The sequence below is a fragment of the Drosophila grimshawi genome, unplaced genomic scaffold, assembly GCF_018153295.1.
Source record: "Drosophila grimshawi isolate 15287-2541.00 unplaced genomic scaffold, ASM1815329v1 contig_1377, whole genome shotgun sequence".
Classification (NCBI taxonomy): Eukaryota; Metazoa; Arthropoda; class Insecta; order Diptera; family Drosophilidae; genus Drosophila; species Drosophila grimshawi.
Window position 1 is genome coordinate 8,296,642 of NW_025062900.1, and position 22,621 is coordinate 8,319,262.

The window sequence follows — 22,621 nt, forward strand, 5'->3', positions numbered from 1 at the left end:
ATACTATCCATTGCAGTCTCAAAATATCAATTTATCTTCAACTTTCAACTCCCAGCGAAACACCAACTGCAGCTCAAAAAAATTGCTTGCTTTGCATACTAAATGTTCCAGCTCCAGCTCCTTCTCCAGCTCCAGCTCCTTACATCGGACACGTAGCAAGGCAATTTTTCAGGCTGAAGTTTTGAATTCGAGTAGCTGCTGCAATGACGATGCATAAGTAGCAACAATAAATACAACAACAGTATACAAGAAGATGAAGCAGTAGAGATGGGCCATCACTTTTGGTAGATATGGGAAAACTGTCTAAAATAAAATAAATTACTAAACAATGTTTTGGCCACATACAGAAAGCAAAATAAAACAAGAGAGAAAGAGAGATAGATAGATAGAGGAAGAAAGAAAGAAAGGTCCATCCAATTTTATACCTTGAAGCCGCTGTCATTGTTGTTGTTGGAGCTGTTGTAAGGGAGAGTTCTGACGTGCTGGCACTTTTTGGTAGCCCCATCACTTTAATCTAAATGTGAATTGCACATTGGCAGAGAGGACTCGCAACACTCACAACGCTCGACAGATATGTATATGCACAATATTTTATGTTTTGTTTATGGCACTCAAATGGCATTGTAGGGGAACAAGGGAACAAAGGGACAAGTCCTTGGGACCATTCGCTTATTGATTGCCCGAGTTGATTATATTGGCATTAACATTAAACGCTCGTTTTGACAAGGCATCTACCACAGTTGCTGTTTCGTATTTGACTACATTTACCATACAAATTTGGAAATATTTAGTTTTATAACAAAATTTTGTTTGCGAAATATTTTCGCAACTTTTTACACTTTTAAAGCTTATTTTAAATATAATTAAATATATAAAATATTATTCTTATACAGTACGCAGAAAAATATAAACTCTGAAACAAGTCGATTCTATTCCCACTTCTCAATCAATAACGCTTAATTTTCTCATTTCGAATTCATGAAAAGAAAAAAAGTATAACTAAAAATTCGATGGAAATTTGAAATTTATTTCTCTGACAAAACAAAATAGTTATCATTTTCAGTGCCGTCTATTAATAATAGCAGCCAAAAACTTTGAAAATCTATCCAGCCAAAAGCAAAGCAATAGCAGAAAGCCAACGAATATTTGTTCATGCATTTGGCATGTCATCTCCATTGACCGTAAGGAATACAAAGGAGCAGACTTGGAGGTGTACGAGAGATGAGGAATGGGTAATAGAATGCAAGACATTCATGAGTGTGTCTGTGTCTGAATGTGTGTGTGTGTCTGTGTGTTTCTGCGACCGCCAAAGCGTCGCCAACAGCATCATCAGCGAAACGCCGCCTCCAACCCAATAGCCACCCAAGATCGAAGAACTTTTCTGGTAAAAACTCACTCCAATTGATGTGCAATGAACGACAGTTTGAAAAATGCGTAGTGGGTCGTTCCTGCTGGTGGTGGCTATTCATTTGTGGTCTTGTTAATATATTTCGCATTTTTGCTTAAGTAAGTTTTAGCTTAACATTCACAAACATTATTCAAGCCATGAAGAACATGCGTAAATGTAAAATCAAATGAAAGAAATAGTTAATTATATCAATTAAAATTTTATTAACAACAGGAATAAAAAGAGAAACACCAAATCATTTTCACATATTTGTATACCCTAAGATTGAAAAAAGGTATAATGAAGTTGTGCAAAATTATGTAACAGGCAGAGGGAAACACCATCTGACTCAATTAAGTATATATTCTTGATCAGCATCAATAGAAAAGAACGACTTCAACCTTATACCACAGGTAGATCAAGCTTAATTTATTTTATCGATAAGAAACACAGAAATTGTTAACCAAAATATATTGAAATAATATGTTGTCATATTGAACAAACTACTCTTTTGTTAGCTCGCATTAGCAGGTGATTTAAAGTGAAATTTGGCAAAACAAATCTAGAAACTATATTTTCAATAATTTGTATATAGAACAGTTAGAATGAGAGTATCCCATAGTCGTGTATCGACTGGAGCATGCAAACTTGTTATCCTTATTTTTAATTCAAAAATATTAAAAACAATAAATTTTAGATATGCTATAATATTTAAAGCAAGAAGCTATAAACTTGCATTGCTTATATAAAGTTATTATTGTATAAGTTATTTTTACGATTTAACATCGAATCATCAGAGTCTGGCTATCATTTAATAATTATTTTTAAAGCTTATCCTTAAAAGTCTTTGCTTGGCGCCGCGCAACTCTCACCACATTTATTAGACGCCGAACTATAAAGTTTATACATATTTTTTATGTCACTATAGGGGGCAGGGGTAAGGTGTTCAGGTGCACAATTGGGTGTTCGTGTTGCACGTAGAGTTTGAAAAAAAAATGTTAAAAAATGCATACATAAATGCTGCGTCCAGTGTTCTGCGCAACTGAATGACAACAGTTGCTGAAAACTCACATGCAAAATGCATTGAAACATATTTCATATGCAATTTCTGCATTTTTTAATTTCGTTTTTATTTCTTTGTTTGTTTATTTACTAGCGAATATTTACTATTCAAGTTGTTGGGTAGCTGCATTTGATGGCTCGATTTGTATGTTGTCGATTGCTGCAAATGGATTGTTGCATAAATTAATATTAAATTTGGCAAAAACTTCAATATTTTGTGCTTATAACATGTGTTCCGTGTGGTTTTTGAAGCTTCAAATCGATCAAATTTTTTACTGTAAGCTGTTTACTTATTTGGAGATTCACTTTATGAATGATAAAGATGATTATTTAATACAGAAAATATATAAAAGTTAAGTCATATCTTCTTTAATTTGTATGCAGAAATTGTTGATTATAAATAGAACTTGAGAGGCTCTTGATATAATTGCATTTTGTGTGCAAACTAGTTTGGTTTATGACAGAAAATAATGTATTTGCCAATACACTGAATTAAGTATAGAAAAACCGGTCAACTATCCGAATAACTTTAACAAATTCAAGAATTTCCGATTGACCACCCGAAATTGGCATTGTGTGTTTTGTCATTGTCAGAATGTAGAAAACATGACAACAAACAAGTGTCAAGCGAGAAATTGCAGATTTTCATTTTGCATAATGCCAAAAAAAAAAAATTAAATACATAAATACCACAAAAAAAAAACCAAAAAAAATTAAAAATAAAAAACAACAACAACAACGAATATGCTGTTGTATTCTCATTGTGGTTGTTTTTGTTGTTGGGGAATTGTCGCGGCATTGCCAGCGATTCAATACAAATATGTATGTACAATAATAATAAAATTTGTATGCAAAATAGGCGTTGAGTGTTAAATGCATGCAGTGTATGGCTGGAGGGGGGCTGATCGCGGTTGAAGGGAATTACATACAAAAATATGCAGGCAGCTTGCTTTTGTTATTTTTGTTGGTGGTGTTGTTGTTGCTGTTGTTGTTGCTGTTGTTGTTGCTGTTGTTGTTGCTGTCGTTGCTGTTGTTGTTGCTGTCGTTGCTTTTGCTGTTGAAAAATCGTAATCAAAAATTGCGCAATAATTTGCATGTTTATTTAATAGTCGAGCGTCGAGCGTCGCCTAGCGGCAAACCCAACACCTTCTTTCTCTCCCCTTCTTTCTCTCTATCTCTATCTCTGTCTGCCATTCCGCTAACCAAACAATTCAGAAAAACGACATTTGTTTGGTGTATCTGTGTGCGCTTGCAAGTGTGTGTAATGCATTTCCGGTGCAGTGACAAGCATTTTGGGTATGCACCAACTGTAAACTGCGTACGCTTTTGTATTTGTTTTTACTTTTTCGGCATTTTCGGTTACTTACCTACCGGACCACGACCCTCTCTTTAGGGCCAGGCCTTAACCAACTACGTCCTATGGCAGTAGCCACACTATTCTCATTAGTGTATGTGTGTGTGTCTGTGTGTGTGTGCCTCTGTGTCTGTTTATGTTTCAATACTTTAATGAAATTGTCTGCGGGCTGGGCTTTTGTCTGATCGGTCCTGCTATCCGCTCTACCCGCACATAAAATTTTACTTTGTTTTCTGTTTTGTGTGTTTTCACCATTGCGGCTAATGAAAAGTTTTGCGGCATATTTTGACGGTACTCCAAAAATTGAGCGGGCCTTTGCGCGGTTTTTCCAACGCTTCAAATAACCAAATTACCAAAATGATTTCCCCAAAAATAATATAAATATTTTAGAGGTTGAAAATACTAATATTAATACCATAAAGTTGAATGTAAGTGAGTTTGTTCAATATTGATGTATATACAAAGTTAATTCATTTAATAGAATCATATTCTGATTTAATTTTATGTATTAGCAGTAGCTTTCAGAGCTCTGCATATAAAATATTCAAAGACAGGACGTGACACGATTTAAAAATATGACAAACAGATAAGGATTTCCAGATTTTATTATTCAAAATTCCGATCAAAAATCGTTGAAAACTATAAACATATTAAATAGAAATATTTTTTGAAATATTATATAAAAACAAGGAAGAAGGGCTATCTTCCACAATCCGAATATTACATACCAGTTTAGACCAGATTCAAATATGTAAGATATGTAAGTCGGAAGACGATAATGTTTTGTTGAAATGTTAACAGCATATTAATGAGTATATAGAGTAACTTTCTGTTGGACAAACTGTTAAGCAATAAAAGTTTTTAGTACATTAACTCATCTTCTTACCGATACGTTACGGACTTCATGACCAAAGTAAAACGAAATGAAAAATGACCAAAAATGCCTCTGTAATAACAATCAATTCAACCGAATATTTGTTGGAAACTCTAAAATAAAATTCAGAGGGCCGTAGACAAACGACAAATACAGTGAATACTCGTAAACAAAAATAAACAAACCTTATCGTCATAAATGACTTCACACACAGAGAGAGTAACACACAGATGCCACAATATTTTGACTGTTTTGTAATTTATTTGACATATTTATGGGGTTCATAAATACAGATATATATAAAAATGCGTTTATTTCGATTTGCTATATTTTTCTTTTATTCCATTTTTTTTTTTTTTTTGAAGTTTTATGGCAAAATACAAAAAAAGTCAGCCAAAACACAAAATTACAGTAACAAATCGTTGTTGTTCTGTTTGTTGTTGTTCTGTTTGTTGTTGTTCTGTTTGTTGTTGTTGTTGATATTTGAAAGTTTGGACTACTTCCAAAACGAGAGAGCCTTTCACTGCAACAACAACTCACACAACTGTATGAGGATGTGTGTGTGTGTGTGTGTGTGTGTGTGTTTGGCTCATACGGCGCCTGGTCAAAGTTGCAATAGCAAAACATAAAACACTTTTATGTAATGATTTTCACTGTTTCTATTTTTCTTTTCCCATTTTTTCACTGACCAGCTGCATGAACTATTGACAGCTGATGATAAAAAATTGTTACGAACATAGAGAAATGAAAAAAAAATAAATGTGGCTAAAGGCTTAAAAAAAAGACTAGCTTGTTACGTTGGAAGAGCCAGATATCTTGGCCAGCTTTCGGACATTTTTAAATATTAATCTATTTCGATTACTGCTACTAAATAAAACATCGATTTTGAAAGAAAAAAAACTGAATTGCCGATTGCTTAATGGATCAAAATTAGTTTGACCTATAAATGGTCGTTCTGAATGATGTGAAACTTAATCGCTTATTGGGAACAAACAATATATATATTTATATTTTTGTTTTTAAAACAAATTCCTATATATATATTTAGAAAAAAATAAATTCTTAATCGTTGATTGGGAGCACATAATATATATTTATGTATATACTTTATTTTTATTTAATAGCATTATCTAATTAACATTCAGATAATAAAATAACAAATTTGAATTCGCCAATAACAACACTTGATGGCAAATTGTTGATTTTCGATAACAATGACAAGGGTGGGGAATTTGGTGAGAAAAGCTGCACCATGACGATATTTAACTCAAATTTTCAATTGTTAAGCACAGAATTTCATTTAATTCACGCATTGAACATTTCGCGCCTTTTCGCCACTTTGAATTTATGTATTTACTTTTTGGCTTATTTGCTTTTCTTTTGGATTCCCTTCACTGCCCCGCCCTTATGTATATGCCTACCACCTGCGGCATTTTCACTGCGTTACATCCAGGTCCTTATTGAAATTCCAAAGTTGAAATGGCTGCAAGACAAGCAGCCAGGCTGGCAGGCGGCAGACGTAAGCAGCAGTAAGGGGTATATGGAGGGAATGGCTGGTCAAATGGTTGGCTGCTGTGTTGACAGTCGACTTCGTTCTCAGTCATCAGTTGGTTGGGAAGCCCGCTGATGGCACATTTTTTCTGGGCAGGTTATATTTTTTTGTGGCTTTTGTCGGCGTTCGAGCCTCGGTCTGCAGCTATAAGTGGGTCTGAAGTTGTTTCTCGCACTCACTCAATGTGTGTCTGAATTCGGTTGTTGTGTCATTCCTCTGTGTGTGTGTGTATATGTGTGTGTGTGTGTGTGTGTGTGTGTGTTTTGGTACAAGCCAACTTAGTGGCACCCTCGTGTTGGCAACACTTTGAGGCGACACCACGACCCTTAGCCTTTACTCCAACCGCCCCGTATAAAATCGGTTTGTGTTTGTTTTGTCTGAGTTTTGAGCAACACTTTGAGGTGTTTGTCTCGCAGTTTGTTTGGCTGCTTAACTTTTGATCAGCTTTTAATGTCAAAGCCAAATGCAATTCGTCTGTAAAGTTTCCAAGACCAGCTGACTTATTAAAGTCAACGACTGAGCAACATGATAAACTCAACAAAACCGCATAAATTTCAAAACGACAAGCAATAAATTAACATTTTGCATTTGTCTACCAAACCAAAAAAAAATAAAAGAAAAACTAATAGCAGAATTTATATGTAGACACAAAAAAATAATAATAAAAAAGATGCACTGAAAAATGTAAGAAGTTTTGCACATTTTCTGGTTGGGTAATAGAAGCAAATGAGGCAATAATTTGACAACTTTTTTCTCCTTAAAACCTAATCAATAAGCGAAAAAAGAAATATTGGAAACCAGACAATGAAAAGCTTTAAAAACTTCATATTATAAGTTAATAAACATTTTTAAATCTACACTGCTATGTAGGTTTTAAAAAAAAAAATAGTTTTACTTTGTGGATTTTCAACAATTCGCATCAAAACGCATTTCAATTAGTTGCGCCAATGATTGGAAAACCCAAACAAAAAACAACTTTGACCTTCTTCTAGACACAACCCAAAAACAAAAACAAAAAAAAACAAACAACAACGAAAACGAACAAACAATAACAAACTCCATACAATGTGCATTGCATATGCGCAAATTACAAGCCTGAACAGTCCAAATAGAAATTGAAGCCAACCACTGTGCCACGCCCCCCACTGAATTGAACTCTGGACAGACAGACAGTCCATTGTGTTTGGACTTTGTAACAGCTTTCGATAAGCAAGTTGCAAGTTTCTGACCTGACCACACGGAGCGGAGCGGATCCTATTTCGTGCTGTTCACATTTCCTTAGTGCGTTCCATGTGACAACAAAATGTAGCCCCAAATAGCATCATACACTATATACCCATAGGTGTCCCGCTCCTGCTCGCACGTAATGACTAAGTTGGCAGCCATTGTTTTGTTTTTTTTGTTTTCACCATTTAACTTCGATGTTTTTCTTCTTTTTTCCCCCCCACTTGTAAGTCTTTTTTTGTTGTTCTTTTTTAAATACATTTTCACAATCCTTATTGTTTCATATTGACCCATATAACAAGCGCTTTGTTTTTGCTTTGGTTCCACATATCGTATCGCAGTATTCCACAGTTGCCACAGCCACCAAGTTAACCCCTCCCCACCCAGTGCCCCAGTGCATTGTTGTTGCTATCGGACTTGGACCGGCGAGTAAAATTGTCCTTCAGCAGAGGTTGCATTTGCTGCTCCTCCTGCTGCTCCTGCTGCTGCTGCTGCTGCTGCTGCTGCTTTTGCTGCGATTGTTGTGGTTGCAGCTCGTATAACACAACAACTTTTTTTTTTTGCCTGGCATTTTATTTTGTTATAAAAAGTTTTACAATCTACGTTTGTTAAGTATTTTAACGGCTTTCTCTCTAGCTGAGCATGCGGTGCTTACAGGTAATATAAACCAATGAAAACTGCAAGGGCAACTCATTGTCCATCCCCCACCGGACCCATGAGTTGACCAACCCGTCCTGCGCAAAGTTTTGCCACGTCTGCGTTGGGTGTTTATCTGTCAGTTTATGTTTACAAATGTCCACTTTTAATGGTTCTCCATTTAGCTGGTTGCCAACAGTAGCGCCGAGGTTGCTTGAATACAGGCTTCATCATACTAGCATGCAGTAAAATACAATTTCAAGTTTGGTTTTCCGTTTTTCATTCCGCCTGTCTATCTATCTGTCTGCCCTTCCGTCCGTCCTTTTATGTGTGTGTGTGTGTGTACTGCCATTCATTCACCCACCCCCTCCCCCTTCTTGCTGTTTAGCACTTCATTTTTGCCACTTTTTAGTTTTTGCCATTTTGCTTTGCAGCAAAATAATGCGCTGACTTTTCTATGCCATTTATAATGCCTTCCCAGGATGTGCAGCTACTTATACTCTTCGAATTTATCGAGTGCCCCTCTGTGTCCGGGTGAATATTGATGGATATCTATTGTTATTTTCTATTTGAATCGAATTTCTATTCGATTTTCATCAAGCTTACACGACTTATATTTCCTAGTTTCTGCCTCTTTGTCTCTCTAACTCTCTATAACTCTCTGCATGTCTCTCTCTCTCTCTCTCTCTCTTTCTCTCTGTCTCTCTCTCTCGCTCTCTCTCTCTCTCCCTATCAGACTTGCTTCAATTTGCGAACAAGAATTAGCTACCCATTTTGAAAATTGAAATTTTTCTTCTACCATTTTCAACTGCATCTAGCAAAAGACTTGCAATTATTTGTAATCTATTCTGTCAAATTCTGAAATGTGTTTTTATGGATAAACGGGGACTATATAAAAAGAAGTTTGCATAATTGGAGCTCGCCTGTCTACTGAACTACACATTAAAATGTGTCTACTGAACTACACATTAAAATGTGTACTTATAAAATATTTAATAATCATATTTAATTGTATTATATTTAAGTTTCGAATACACCCGAGAGTCGAGCTTTGCCACGCCGAAGCAAACTGCTCGCACTGGTTTTTAGTTCTGGTTTCCCACTTAAGTCAATCACCTCGTTGAAACCACAATAATAATAATATCAATAACCGCCTAACTCCTTCCCTGGAGCCTCCTTGACGCGGAATTAATGAAATTTCAGTGAATAAGCCACGCCGCATGATAACAGCTCGTCGTCTGTGCTTAATTTCATTTAGCGGAACGCATATATAAAATGATATTCTTATGCACATACCTCTAATGTTTTGTGTTTTGTGTTCGTTATGCTTTGCAGATTTTATTGTTGCGCTCAAGGACGTGTCGGTGAGGATTCCACAGGCGGTAAAGCGCGGCAGTAACGCCCTGTTCACCTGTAATTACGATATGGAAAACGATACGCTATATTCGGTGAAATGGTATAAAGGCAAGCGTGAGTTTTATCGCTATACACCCAAAGAGAATCCGGCAATGAAAGTGTTTGCCATGACAAGTGGCCTTAATGTCGAGGTGAGTACACGATGAGAAAGAGTATATATTTAAGTACATGTATGTATAAGTACATATATATTTACATATGTATATATGTATGTATGCCCCATGGGATGTTGAGAGTTTGTGTCTCACATTAAGAGCACATGCTGCAGTTGCGTGTCATAAAATAACAAACGCACTGTAAATTATGCCCATAATGGCTGATTGCATTAAGCCAGTCGCTGGCAAAATCTCATTCGTTCGTTCCACAACAATCTCTGAATGTTGTAATTATACACAACAACATCAACAGCAACATCAACAGCAACAGCAACAACAACAGACACACAGCCAGAGTGTATCCATTGAGTTCCGTTGCCCAATTAGTCTGCTTGCGATTGACTTGCGGCTCATTAAAAAACAGTATATGTAAATTGCATTATATACAAAAAAAAATACTCCCATAAAGTTGATGAGCGGAGTTCTCAACTTCAATTTTTCTCGTGTAAATGCAACCAGGCCAATTAGGTGTCCGGGCTAAATTGGGTTAAATATCCGGCGAAAGCAATCCACTTCAGTCCACTTTAATTCTGTGCAGCTCAGTTTCCGTTCAGAGCTGTCAATTGGCAAGTGACATATTTTTGCCCATTAAAGGCCATCTTTAAATGCAATTTATTGAATTTAATTGCAGCACAGCAAATACCACACACCTACCACACACCCAACACTGTCAAAGGTTTAATTTCGCGTAAACAATTTCGAATATTCCGAGTGGTTGATGAGTGGACAGGTCTCGAGTACTCGACAAATGCAACACATTTGTGGCACACAATTAAATGAGCAGCTCATGCAATGCTAAAGCTTGACTAAATTCCACATTTATAATGCTAATATCAAAATAATAGAGGCTTATTGTTAATATCTATTATCAGGCATACTTTGATTGCATTTGCAATATTTCGATGTGTATAAATATATAAATGGATTCTTGGCAGTTATTGTTAGCTGTTGGTCAACTCACAAATAAAAGATTTTCAAGCACTTCATCATATTTTTTAATATGGCAAATCATCGCATAACCAAATTGCAAAACTGCTTTGACTCAAAGCAAGCCAAGGGTTGGCAAATTTAAAATGCAAGCTCCATAATCATTTGTGGAGCACCTTTCATCAACGTATGCTTTACCCTCAAGTTTTCTTTGCACTTTGCGTTATATTCAATTTTTATGCAGTGCATCTGGCCAATTTTTCCAACTAATTCTCTCCCTCTCTTTTCTTCCATCTTTCTGTGTCTCTCTCTCTCTCTCTTGCTTTCAACACTTTTGCAGAGGAACCTCTCGAATCAAAGTCATGTCGTGCTGCAGTCGGTGCCGCTGAATATTTCGGGCAAATTTACATGCGAAATATCCGTGGAGGCGCCCACATTTCAAACGGCTATGGTATCCGGCGAAATGGAGGTGGTTGGTAAGTAAAAACTGAAAAGATGCAATAAAAATGCTGTCCAGCAAAACGACAAGCAAAAAGCAAAAAAAAAATAAACACCATAAAAAAGCATAAAATAAAAGCGAAAAGCAAATAAAAATTGGCGAAAGGCGGTCCCTTTGCCAAAGCAAATTAATTAGACAAATGGGCCCACAGCCTTTGCCATTTTTCGAGTGCTGGTCAGCTAATTTTACATTTCCATTATGCAGTCTGAACACACACACACACACAAACACACACACCTCTGTCCCTCTTTTGCTATAAATGTGTTTGTTTTCTATCTCTTTTGCGCAGAATTACCGGAAGAGCACACAGTGGTTACCGGGATCCAGGCACGTTATCGCATTGGCGATTTGGTCGACGGCAATTGCTCAATTAAATACTCGAAGCCGGCTGCTAATTTGACATGGACTATTAATGGTATTGTGGTAAGTTTTGGTTTCGGTTACTCCGCGGCAACGTCATCCATTTCGATCCCGCCATTCAATTAGAGACCGCTTCGAGCCAATTTCAATTGATGGCCCGGCAATTTTTCAATTACACTCCCAACCAATTCCCATAAAAGTTTTCTCTTCAACACTTCATTTTCACCTGAATTGGCCAATTGTAGGCCAACGGATTCAAGCGGTGTTTGAGCAATTTTTAGTTCTTTTTAGGTATTCTGTAGGCGTTGACACCTCTTATTAGTGGCTACTGGAAAAACTATGTGTTATTCTTGGAAAAAAAAGCTGCCCGAAATAGTTGAACAGTTGTTATCCATATTTAAACTTACTCAGATGCCTGGCCTTAAATTTAATATGTTATCTACAAAACAAATGATTAGCACAAAACTCGATCTAAATTTAATATTTATTTAACAGATTTAATTGTAGCTTGTCTTTATTATTGTAGAATATTTCCAAATATTCTTGTAATTGAGTCTTACATTTAATCTTATAATTATTTAAATTTGTAATTTTTATAAATGGTATTTAACTTAAATCTTAATATAGTTTTTAACAGAATGTAATATCCTATTTTTCATTGATTATTCTGATCTATTTTGAGAAATTACTTCAACTTCAAATACTCGATACTCTTTGTAGTATTTGCATTAAAGTGTCTGCCATCCACTTGTGATTACTTTCTCAGGTGAAGCTCTAAAACAACTTTGTATAGTTGCATCGTTTGCCAATCTTTTAGCGTTTAGTGTGCGATTTTTCATCTGGCGTGTGTGTTGCACACTTTTTGGCACCTGCGTTTCGTAGGATTCTTTCCTATTTTTTATTTTATTTTTTTTATGCTCTTTTTGTTTTTGCCTGAGATTCCCCATATATTTTGATAGGCAGTCACTTTTTATGCCTTTTGCTTTTGCCGACTGTTTTATGGCTGCAACCACAGCAGGCAGTTTCAACATATCGTGGCAGGACGTGGCAGAGGTTTGGGTTTCACGGGTTGGGCTGCTCTCTTGGCTGCTGTCATAGTTCTGCATGATTTCATACAGGTGTGTAACTGCGTGGGGGATCATGGAGTGGCCGCGGGGGGCGGTGGTGGTCGCGGGGGGCATAAGGAAGTCGAGGCAAGTAACATGACCGGGCATTTTTGGGTCTGCTGGCATTTTGCAGCGTTTGTTTCAAGAAACGTTTAGGTTGTCAGCTAGTTTTTTTTTGAGCTTCCGCATTAGGTATAGAATTTTGTCAGCTTCCACGTTATTGTTGCTGTAAATTATTTGGTGAGTAAAAGAAAAAGAGGGAGACAGATAGAGAGAGAGAGGGAGAATGAGGGGGGGTTGTGGGAACATTGTGAATTTCAGTTTGGTTAAAGTAATATATCATTTGGTGTGGGTTCTTATGCCGACGACTACTTGTAAGTTCAGCTTAGGTTGCTGAGATTCAAGGCCTGGCAAAATGGCATTTCCAATGTGAATAAAATGCGAGAAAAGTTTAAAGTTCACTTTGAAAAGTAAATTAAGTAAATTTTTGTTGTGCAGCAAGTCAGTGAGAGAGTTCTTCTTAAGTAGCTAAAAGAAATTCTTTTCACCTTTAATTTAATTTCTAATAGTTATATATCGCCAGAGTTTTTTTTTTAATGACTACTATTTTATTTTATATAATTTAATTTATAACTTTAATTCTCGTTTATATTTTTTTCTAATTGTGGACTCTTTTAACTCTACAAAAACCCGCTAAGCGAATGATTAATGGCAGAGGTGAATTAAGTTTAATTTTAGCGCAGCAGCTTTTAGAAAGTTGCCAAAAACCAGACAAGTTTTTTTAAGAGGTAATAATAAATTGTCTATTCAAATGGTTTATAAGTCTTTAAGCCAATCTTTTGCTATAGCTGCGAAGATACTGCTGTCTGTAACAGGCTTTAAACCAAGTATATCCCATCAGCCAGCTGTCGATGAGTAGGCCCGGAATGATTAGGAGAACAATCTGTGGATTTGAGTCTTAATTTATATTGTCGTATTGGTCTTTCGGGCCTTGTCCTCTTTTTTCTGGCTTATTCTGTCGAATTGCATTACCGATTCAGAATATTACAATTTCACCTCCAATTTTGATGTGGAAACAGAGTAAAATTAAGAAAATTAAGCAGAGATTCAATACTATTTATGGAATAGAAATGCACAATTTTTTCGCAGGTGGTTGGCAATTATTAGTTTTGCAGCTGTGATTAGAAACACGACCTTGGAGGCATCAAATGAAAGGAATAGGAGAACAACTGGGAAAGTTAAGGAAAGTTAGAGAAAGAGTCAGCGAGATAGAGAGATAAGGAGAGAGAGAGGGGAGAGGGTTCATATTTTTATCATTATCAAAAAAGCAATTCAGCAAAAACTAACACAAACAACACTTAAGTGTGGTTGGCTGTGTGTGTGTGTGTGTTGGTGTGTGTGTTGGTGTGCGTTGGTTCGCCACTTGATCTTTTAGCTAACGAGCACTTTTCAACAGGACCTGCCCCACCAACTTTGCCCTGCCCGACTCATGTGTGTGTGGTTGTGTGTGTGTGTGTGCTGACAGCATGAGCTGATGACGAGAGGAGTGGAGGAGAGGCAAGGCAAAGGCCTGTCATGCTGGCAACGATATCTGCAGGCACTTCAAACTAAACTCACCGCAAACAAAGTGGCCTCGTCCTAGCTGCCTGTCTGCCTGTCTGCTTGCTAGCCTGCCTGCCTGGCTGCCTCGCCCCCTCCCCCTCCTGCTGGGACAGTGTTCCACTTAATCACTCAAGCGTGAATCTATTCATCATTCATAAGTTATAAATTTGCCTGCGATGGGTATGTTTTTTGGGCGCAACGATGGCGTAAGAAGTGGCCCCAAACCAGGCTCTACGGACTACGGCTCAGGTTCAGAACAGTATCCACTCAACAGTCGCCACTTGTGCATTGTGCATTGTGTGGTGCTCTGTGGTGCCGGGTGTGGTGCGTGATAAGTGCTCTGTGCCGCACAAATCGTCATTGAATTGAATCGTCGTGTGTCCTTCTAAAAAAGATGCGACGCCTTTTCATATTGAGTATTTTGAAATATTCATAGTGCCAAGCCAAGTCCAATTCTATTTCTATCCTTTGAGCTGATGTATTGGAGCGTGCACTCATTCGATTCATTCGATTTCAGTCGCTCGACACACTTGACACACTCACTGCCCATTCTGTATTGCAATTCAATATTTGGCTTAATCGCAGGTGCCGCCGCATCACATCAAGACGTATCAGATCGAGAAACAGGAGAATAGCTCTCTGGAATCTGTGACAAGTGCCATACACTTTATGGTCACCAACCAGCATTTTCTCAAGGGACAGATGAGGGTAAATAACAAAATAATGTATGAATATATATCTTAAATATCAATACGTTTTCCACGATTTTACAGCTGAAGTGCACCGCGAATATATTTGACATATTCAAAGAGGAAATCGAGAGCATTATCGAGGAGGATCGCCCCAGAATAATGGCATCGGGCAGATCATATGATATCAACAATTATCCACTCGATGAGCATGGCAATAATAATGGGGATCGAGAGCGTGGCGGCTACGAGGATCACAATGAATCATATTTGACATACTACTCGGGTAAGTGTTGCAAAATGCCAAAAGTAAACAGAAAAAAATGTTATTACAAATTATAAGTTGCTTTATTTGATATTTCTGGATAACTATTGAATACTTTTTAGTTAAAAAATTAACTTTAATTTACAACTTTTCTGAAAAAGATTTCTATCAGAGTTCAATAAATTGTTGCAGTGCAGTTAAAATATTAATTAAAAGTTTGGAAACATAACTTTTAATCATTTGAGTCTATTGTCATAAGCAGGCAAGTTCCACAAATAAATCGACAAATCTGGCTGCCAAAACGAGACACAATCAAAATGCATTCGTTGTTAGAATTTACTCAGCGTTGAGTTCTTCCTTGGGCGCCTGCCAGTAGTTTAAAACTGAGCACGAAAACCTTTTAAGAAGTGTTTGCCAGCCGGATCCTAGTTACCAGTTGCCAGCAGTTAAGGATATAGGCGGGAAAGGAGTGTGGATGGGGGCGGGGGCGGAGGGTAAGGAATTGGGAGAGCAACATTTTTGAGCATCTGCTATGTCAACTTTCAATAGTTGCCCAAGCCACTTGGTGTCCTGCGCCTCAGTCCTGTGGCGCCTCAACTGTTTGCTGCTCGAACGTACAACGTAAATTATGCAAATAACATTTGCCAGCATAAACATTCAGCTGCAGCTGCCTCTAATGTAGATGCTGCCTCCGATGTTGCCTCCGATGATGCTGCTGTTGCTGCCGTTGCTGTTGCTGCCGCTGCCGTTGCTGCCGCTGCCGCTGCTGTCGCTGCCGTTGCTGCTGCAGCTGCTGCTGTTGCTGCTGCTGTTGCTGCTCCTGGATAACTGAGACGCTTATCGAATCAAATGCTCGAGCGAAATCAAATTGGTATAAACTTCGTTTAAGGCATGAAAGATTGTCGCGGCATGCAGCCAGGCAGACAGACGATAAGCAACTGTTCTTCTTGCAGCAGAAACCCAGTGGCAATTTGGAAAGGCTGTTTGCATTTTGAGGCGCTTTTCTTTCATTTTCGCTCGGGCAAAGCAAAGTCTCTCTCTCTCTCTCCCTCTCTGTCTCTCTTTCACTCTTTTTCTCTCTCTCATCGACTTATTTATTTATTTATTAAAATTATTGTATTTAAAACGAAATCGACTTGCAACAAAAAAAGAAGCACAAATATTCAGCGAGTGCTGCAAAGTATGCAACGTTATTTGCATTGCACCCAACCATGCGAGATGAACTGCTTTTTGGGTGTGGATTCTTTCGACTCCTAGTCGGAGTTCCGATTGCAACCGACTCCTCCTTGCTGCTTGTCGATTTTTGTGAACTTTATGCAAATGCAATGTTGACATGAACACCAGACACACACACGCACACACACACACACACACATGGGTTTATTTCGTTGACTGGTTTTGTTTGGTTTCGCTTTTTTTTATTTTTGGTAGGCTTATCATATATTTTTCAGACTGCAGCAAGCGAGTAAAAATCAATGGAGTGCAAGAGAGTTGCACATAAAACATGAGTCCATTTCTCCAATATGCAAATGAGAAATTGTGGTATAAAAAATCAAAGAGCAATTCGCTTAATATACAAATATTGAAATTATCTTGTTGCCTCTCAAAAGGAAAAATATTAATTATTTTTGTAATTTAGGATCGTTATGCAAAAAAGTGCTGAGTGCAAAGGAAAACTTTCAAACTTTCACTGCTCTTAATTATACCACAATGGCTGAAAGGCTCTTTGCTAATGCATTCCATGCAATGCAACAATTACAATCGTCTCTCTTTATAAGCCAGCCTCTCTTAACATTTCCGTCTCTTTTACTCTACCCTTTGTAGCGGACAACAGTGCGTCGGGCGCGGCGAGTGCAGCGCATGAAATCTTTTGGCGCCTTTGGCTGTTAAAGCTGGTGGAGGCGCTGCCCTTTCAGCACATTGCAAAGCTTCACAGACACATCAACAGGCAGCTCCTGAAGTGGGCGTGGCATTTTGATGCATTCGCCCAGCCACCCAGCGGGCTTTGGGCTGCCCATCAAATTATCAACTGTCAATACGCCAGCGAGAGGCTAACAGCGACGCAACAGTCGACTAGCGACGCAGACAGCGATAGCGATAGCGAGCGTGAGCGAGAGCGAGAGAGAGAGAGCAGCAATGATGTGACAATGTCAAAGGCAGCGTTGAGCAGCGACAAATGCTTTTATAATTGTCAAATGGCGTTGGCAACTTTCGGCTGGCAATTCGAATCTGGATCAGGCAAACGTTCAACGAGACGCAGAAGAAGAAGAAGAGCATGTTGATGATGATGATGATGGCGTTGGCGGGGGGAATATTGCGAGTGCTGCCAGTTTGAGAGATGATTTAACTGCAGCTTGCGCTGAAGCAGTGCCACTAACGCGTCAACAGCTGTCAACGACACTTGCCCAAGTGGGCGTGTCCACGCAGCTGGATCAACGATTATTGATGACTTGGCAGAAGTTGGCAACGCGACCAGCAGCCGTTGCTCTCATCGCGTGCTGATGCTGAATTGATGATGAAATGCATTTCAAAAAGTAGCTTAAGGTGAAACGGAAAGCGTCGAGAATATTTCTCTTAACACGCCCCCCCCCCCCTTCCACCCCCTCCCCCATCAATTCGCTCTTTCTTTTGTTCTCTGTTTGTTTTTGCGAGCGCAATAATTAATGCCATAAGACAAGCAGAAATGAAATATGAAAAAAGGGAAAAGTGCTTAACTGTTAAAACGCCACTTTGAGGCTTGAAATAAATACCAAGAAGCATACGAAGCGCAAGAGAAAACTTGTAATTTGATATTAATGCAATGGCAAATGCGAAATTAAATGTAATAAATTATAGTAAAAATAAATAATATATTTAGAAACATATGTATGCCAAGTAAATAACAGGTGAAGCGCATTGAATATATATCATATATAGCTGTATAAGAGTTATACTTGTATAAAATGCATAGCAATTAGTAAACAATAGACAACTGCAAAACAAAATTAATTAACAATTAAACATATTCAGTTTGTTTCGCTGATAAGCACAGTTGTAATGTCACTCGCAAACCTATACGCAGTTTGAGAGCCACTGCTTGTTTCTCTTTGTTACAATACACAGCTGATTGCGCTGATCACAGCCAAAGTTTCTTCGATCTCGCTCTTACTAGTTTATATTTTGAAGAGAGAACTGTTGAAAGCTTTCAGAGGCTGAGACTAAAATTGCACTTGAGCATAGCTTTTTGCAATGCAGCAATGCAGTAATTTATGGCAAATAATTAGTTTGCAACAAAATTTGAAAACTTTTACAGAGCTTAGACACACTCATACACACACACATATTTTGTTATAACGGTTCTCTCTTTCCAGGAGCATTTTGTAAATAGAGTTTGGCTAATCAGTAGAATAAGAATAACGCATAATTGATAAACGTAATCACATAAGCAAACATAATAAAAAAATTATATAGAAAGGAACTTTTTACGGTTTTGGAAGCATGCAAAATTAATTACTGATAGTTTTCATTTGTAGACACAAAAACCAATTTTAAACACAATGGATATGGAAAGAAAAGGGAAAGCAAATTATTTAAAATATCCATATTATTTCAAGCAATTGCAAACAAAAAACTACAAATCATTTAACATTTTTGGCAAACAAAAATCCAACGGTAAATAGTTCCTTTGCCTTATAAATAAAACATTATAATTGTAAATTTAATGGAAATGAGAAAAAAATTCAAAAATAAATAAATAATTGCAAAAGATTCGGAAATTTATCGAAAACTTAAATGAGAAATCGAATCAAATACGAAAAATAAGTTTAATCAGCCAAAATAATATTCAAAGAAAAAATAAAAATATTAATAATAATAATAATAATGATAAATAATAATCAAAATTTTGAAAATTGTATATAGTAAAGTATTTTAAGCAGTTGTCTAAACAGCACAAAAGAAAAGAAAAATTAATTGTGAAATTACGGTTAATAAATTTGTATGTGTAAATGTTGAATATGATAAAAGAACATATATAAATATAAATATAAACACACATATATCTATAGATATAAATATATATATAATATATATTGCATGCGCTCAGATTTATGTAATCAAAAAGTGTTGTGAAAGTTGTCTTCCCTTATTTATTTATTCATTTCCTCAATTTTCGATGTGAATCGGTTTATTCGGTTGTCAGTTGTGGGTCTCAGTTCTGCTCAGCTGTATACATACATATATATATGTAGATATACATATATATATATGGATCTATTCACACTTATATCGATATGGCAGTGAGGCGAGTTCTGAGTGTATATAGAAAGTAATCGAAGTCGATTCCTTTTAATGTTTTTTCACTTAAAAGGTATACAAAAAGAAAATCAAATTAAAACATAAATGTTGTCTAGAAGCTAAGCTCGATGTAGTCGGTAGATATATGAAAAGGGAAAACAGAATACGAATGCTTACATTGAATATAAAATACATATTCATATCTAAGGAAGCGATTAAAGCGACAAGAATAACAATTAAAGAATAACCAACAATGTAATGCAAAGAATTAATAATAGCCAAGAACACAAATCGAATGTTGTAAAAAGTAAATACTACAATAAAAAATCCCTTATTTTAAGCATAACATTTAAATGTATGGGCAATGAATGTAAAAAGTAAATTAAAAACATGGCAAGCATTAGTATTTATTGGCTATTGGTTTAATAATAAGCAAATTAAATATATAATAAATAAACAATAATAAATTATAAATATTGAAATATATATTTGTTTTTTTATTGCTTCTTTAAATGGCGAAAACTAATGTACTGCATGTGTACACTTATTTATGCCGACCACTGTAAGTACTGCAAGTGAGCAGCGCCATCTATGGTATTTCCTTATTTCGCGCAGTTAGCTTAGCTTTGCACTCAAAAGCTCGTCAGAGAACTCTGCTTGTGAGCCTGAAACGAAAACAAGTAAAGCTTTCTGTTGTTGCTGCATTTGCCTTTTTCGTTTTGCTCAATACACGTGTTGAGCACCAGTTGCTCCCCGCCTCCGCTGCAGCTCGCTGCTCTGCGGTTAGTCAAAGCTCTGCCTGAAGGTCAGACGGGACAAGATCCAGCCTCGCACCTCGGGCAGTCAACGCTCTTCAATGACGACGAAAGCACCGCTCGCTGCAATTTGCATTTACTACGACGCGTTGTATTTCGACAAAAATTCTAATTAAGCCCCATTAAGTTTAGTATTAAAAAAAAATAATTAAACTAATTAAAACTTGACCTTGTCTCGAATTCGGACAACAATTTCAATTCGCAATTTCAGTTTTTCTCTTTTCTGTGTGTTTCCACGTTTCGCACGTGTCTCCATTTATTTATTGTACCCCCCCTAGCACCCCCTTCGACAGTGCTTATTTTTTTGGTTCAATTGAAAAAAAATAAGACGACTGCCAACAAATTCCCTAAGCTCCGATTTGACCAATTGACGGAACATTAATTGTGCCCAAAGTTAACAGAAATCAATTCATTTTTTTTACGTGAATAAAATAACCTGATCGAGCGTCTTACTTGGATAAATTAAATATGTTTTGTGCCCATCTATGATTTTATAAATAATTGTGTTAAATAATACAAAACAAAATAATATTAATATAAAGAAATTGTGTCCATTGTGCAACTATTGAATATACCAAGTCTACAAATAAACTTACGGTAAGTGTTTTGTTTTGGCGGGAATATTGCGTGAATTGGTGTGCGTAAGCTTTTTTTTATAATTTCCATATTCGCAATGGCGCCAAAATTTACGCAAAATGTTAACTGCATTACAGCAGTTTTACATTGCACTGTTAACGCTGTTGTTAACATTTTAACAGCGTGTTGCTTAAAGCTAAAAGTTCTAATATGAATAATAATGTAAATAATACATAACAAATAAATGCAATATGCAAATAATAAATTTGATCAATTAAGCAGAGATTAAACTCTTAACAGAGAGTACAAATTCAATTGGTTGTAAATCAAAGAATGAAAACAATGGGAAATTGTACTCTTTAAATGTGCTAACAGAGAGCCGCTCTCTGCAGCTGTCGCCTGACAGCTAAGTGCAGCTGTGTTCGACTCTCTCCGCAAGTTTGTTTTGTTTGCATGATATATTTTTTTGCGCTCTCTGAGAGTGGTTCGTTGACCGCCGCATTTATTTGTGAGCATTTCCCCAGGCTCGAGGCCAGGCTACATTTCTCACTTTAGCCGGACACAATTTACCGTTCTTTGGGCAGCAGCTTTCGCTGACATGCGACTGATTCGATCCCCGACTCGATCTCAAAATGCCAAAGAACGTTCAATTGCCTTCGAGTCGTACAAACAAGTGGTAGCAGTAAAAGTTCCTCAGCTGGCAGCAAATAAATTCTTCACAATTTATACCGAGAGAGAGATAGAGAGAGAGAGAGAGAGAGAGAGAGGGAGACAATTTCACAAAATATATACACATATATAGAAGAATATAACTGAATAATATTAACACACTCTATATATATGCATATAGATCACAATAAATAAATGCCTTTCGTCGAAAGATTCGTACAAATCCGTAATTTTGTTATGAACGTTTGTCTCGTCGAGGCCATACAATTCGTCCAGGATCTCTCGCATGCCATTTGCTTGGACTTTCGGGGCCTATTCAATCTCAAATAGAGTCGCGAACTGCTTTGGTAAGTCTACAAAGAAAGTGCTTGGAAAGTGGAAAGTGAAAGTGTCCAATTAACTGTACATTATTTCTGTATGCCCATCTTTTCTTTCTGTGCGCTTTTTGCGTTTCCGTTACGAAAGAAGGAAAAACCTCATGGCACTTTAGTAAATTCAAGTAGAGGTTATGTTTGTGGCATTCAACAATTAAACTAATTACAAGTTGCTTAAAGCACTTCATTTCAACTAACCTGCAAGCTCTAAAAGAAAGAAGCGATGCAGAAAAAGTTTAGTATTAGTAGCTCATATATGTCCATATATATAAATCGAATTAGTATATGCATATATAACTATATATACATATATACTAATATATAATATTATTGTTCCGCTTCATAGCTAAACTATTTCATCAGCCTTTGATGTGTATCAGAAAAGTATCTAAACATATTTTATATAAATAAAAATTCAAAATTTCGCAAAATAAAAATATACTTACGCAGCACATACTCCTTTAAAAAACTACCAAAGATTATATTTAATCTTATATATAATCATCTTGTATCGAGAATTAAATAATAACTAAATTTCTAATTTGCAAATTATGATCAAGTAAAGTTTGCACAATATTTTCCCAACTAATTGCTCATATTCAGTTAATAGTTTTTATATATGTATATATATATAATATATATGCTAGATATTTCAGAACGGTGCCAATTTGCCCATTTCGTCACCCACTCTTCCTCTTCACACGCACACACCTTTTTCCGCCTTTTTTCTCTCGGTTTAAATTTTGCTTTTGTTTTTTTGCACACAGCTTAACTCTCACACACACACACAGACATACATACGTA

The 22,621-nt window shown here is 36.7% G+C and overlaps 2 protein-coding genes across 3 annotated transcripts in view; both read left to right on the forward strand.

The window, feature by feature from the left end:
- LOC6561644 overlaps positions 1–17,916 on the forward strand; it is a 46,429-nt gene extending 28,513 nt beyond the window's left edge. The window contains exons 3-8 of one of the 2 annotated variants that reach the window (XM_032736212.1): positions 9,425–9,636; positions 10,928–11,063; positions 11,376–11,509; positions 14,740–14,862; positions 14,928–15,129; positions 16,933–17,916. In XM_032736212.1, the coding sequence (XP_032592103.1) occupies positions 9,425–9,636; positions 10,928–11,063; positions 11,376–11,509; positions 14,740–14,862; positions 14,928–15,129; positions 16,933–17,390 (1,265 nt within the window). In that variant the 3' untranslated portion in view covers positions 17,391–17,916. The remainder of the gene's footprint in view (positions 1–9,424; positions 9,637–10,927; positions 11,064–11,375; positions 11,510–14,739; positions 14,863–14,927; positions 15,130–16,932) is intronic. The other variant, XM_043214624.1, reaches the window with a different exon arrangement.
- A 2,327-nt stretch (positions 17,917–20,243) lies between these two features.
- Positions 20,244–22,618, forward strand: LOC116805266. Its single transcript, XM_032736217.2, has 3 exons — positions 20,244–20,795; positions 21,625–21,790; positions 22,585–22,618. The coding sequence occupies exon 2, from the start codon at positions 21,639–21,641 to the stop codon at positions 21,771–21,773; it is 135 nt and encodes a 44-aa protein (XP_032592108.1). The 5' UTR covers positions 20,244–20,795; positions 21,625–21,638; the 3' UTR covers positions 21,774–21,790; positions 22,585–22,618.
- The last annotated feature ends 3 nt before the right edge of the window (positions 22,619–22,621 follow it).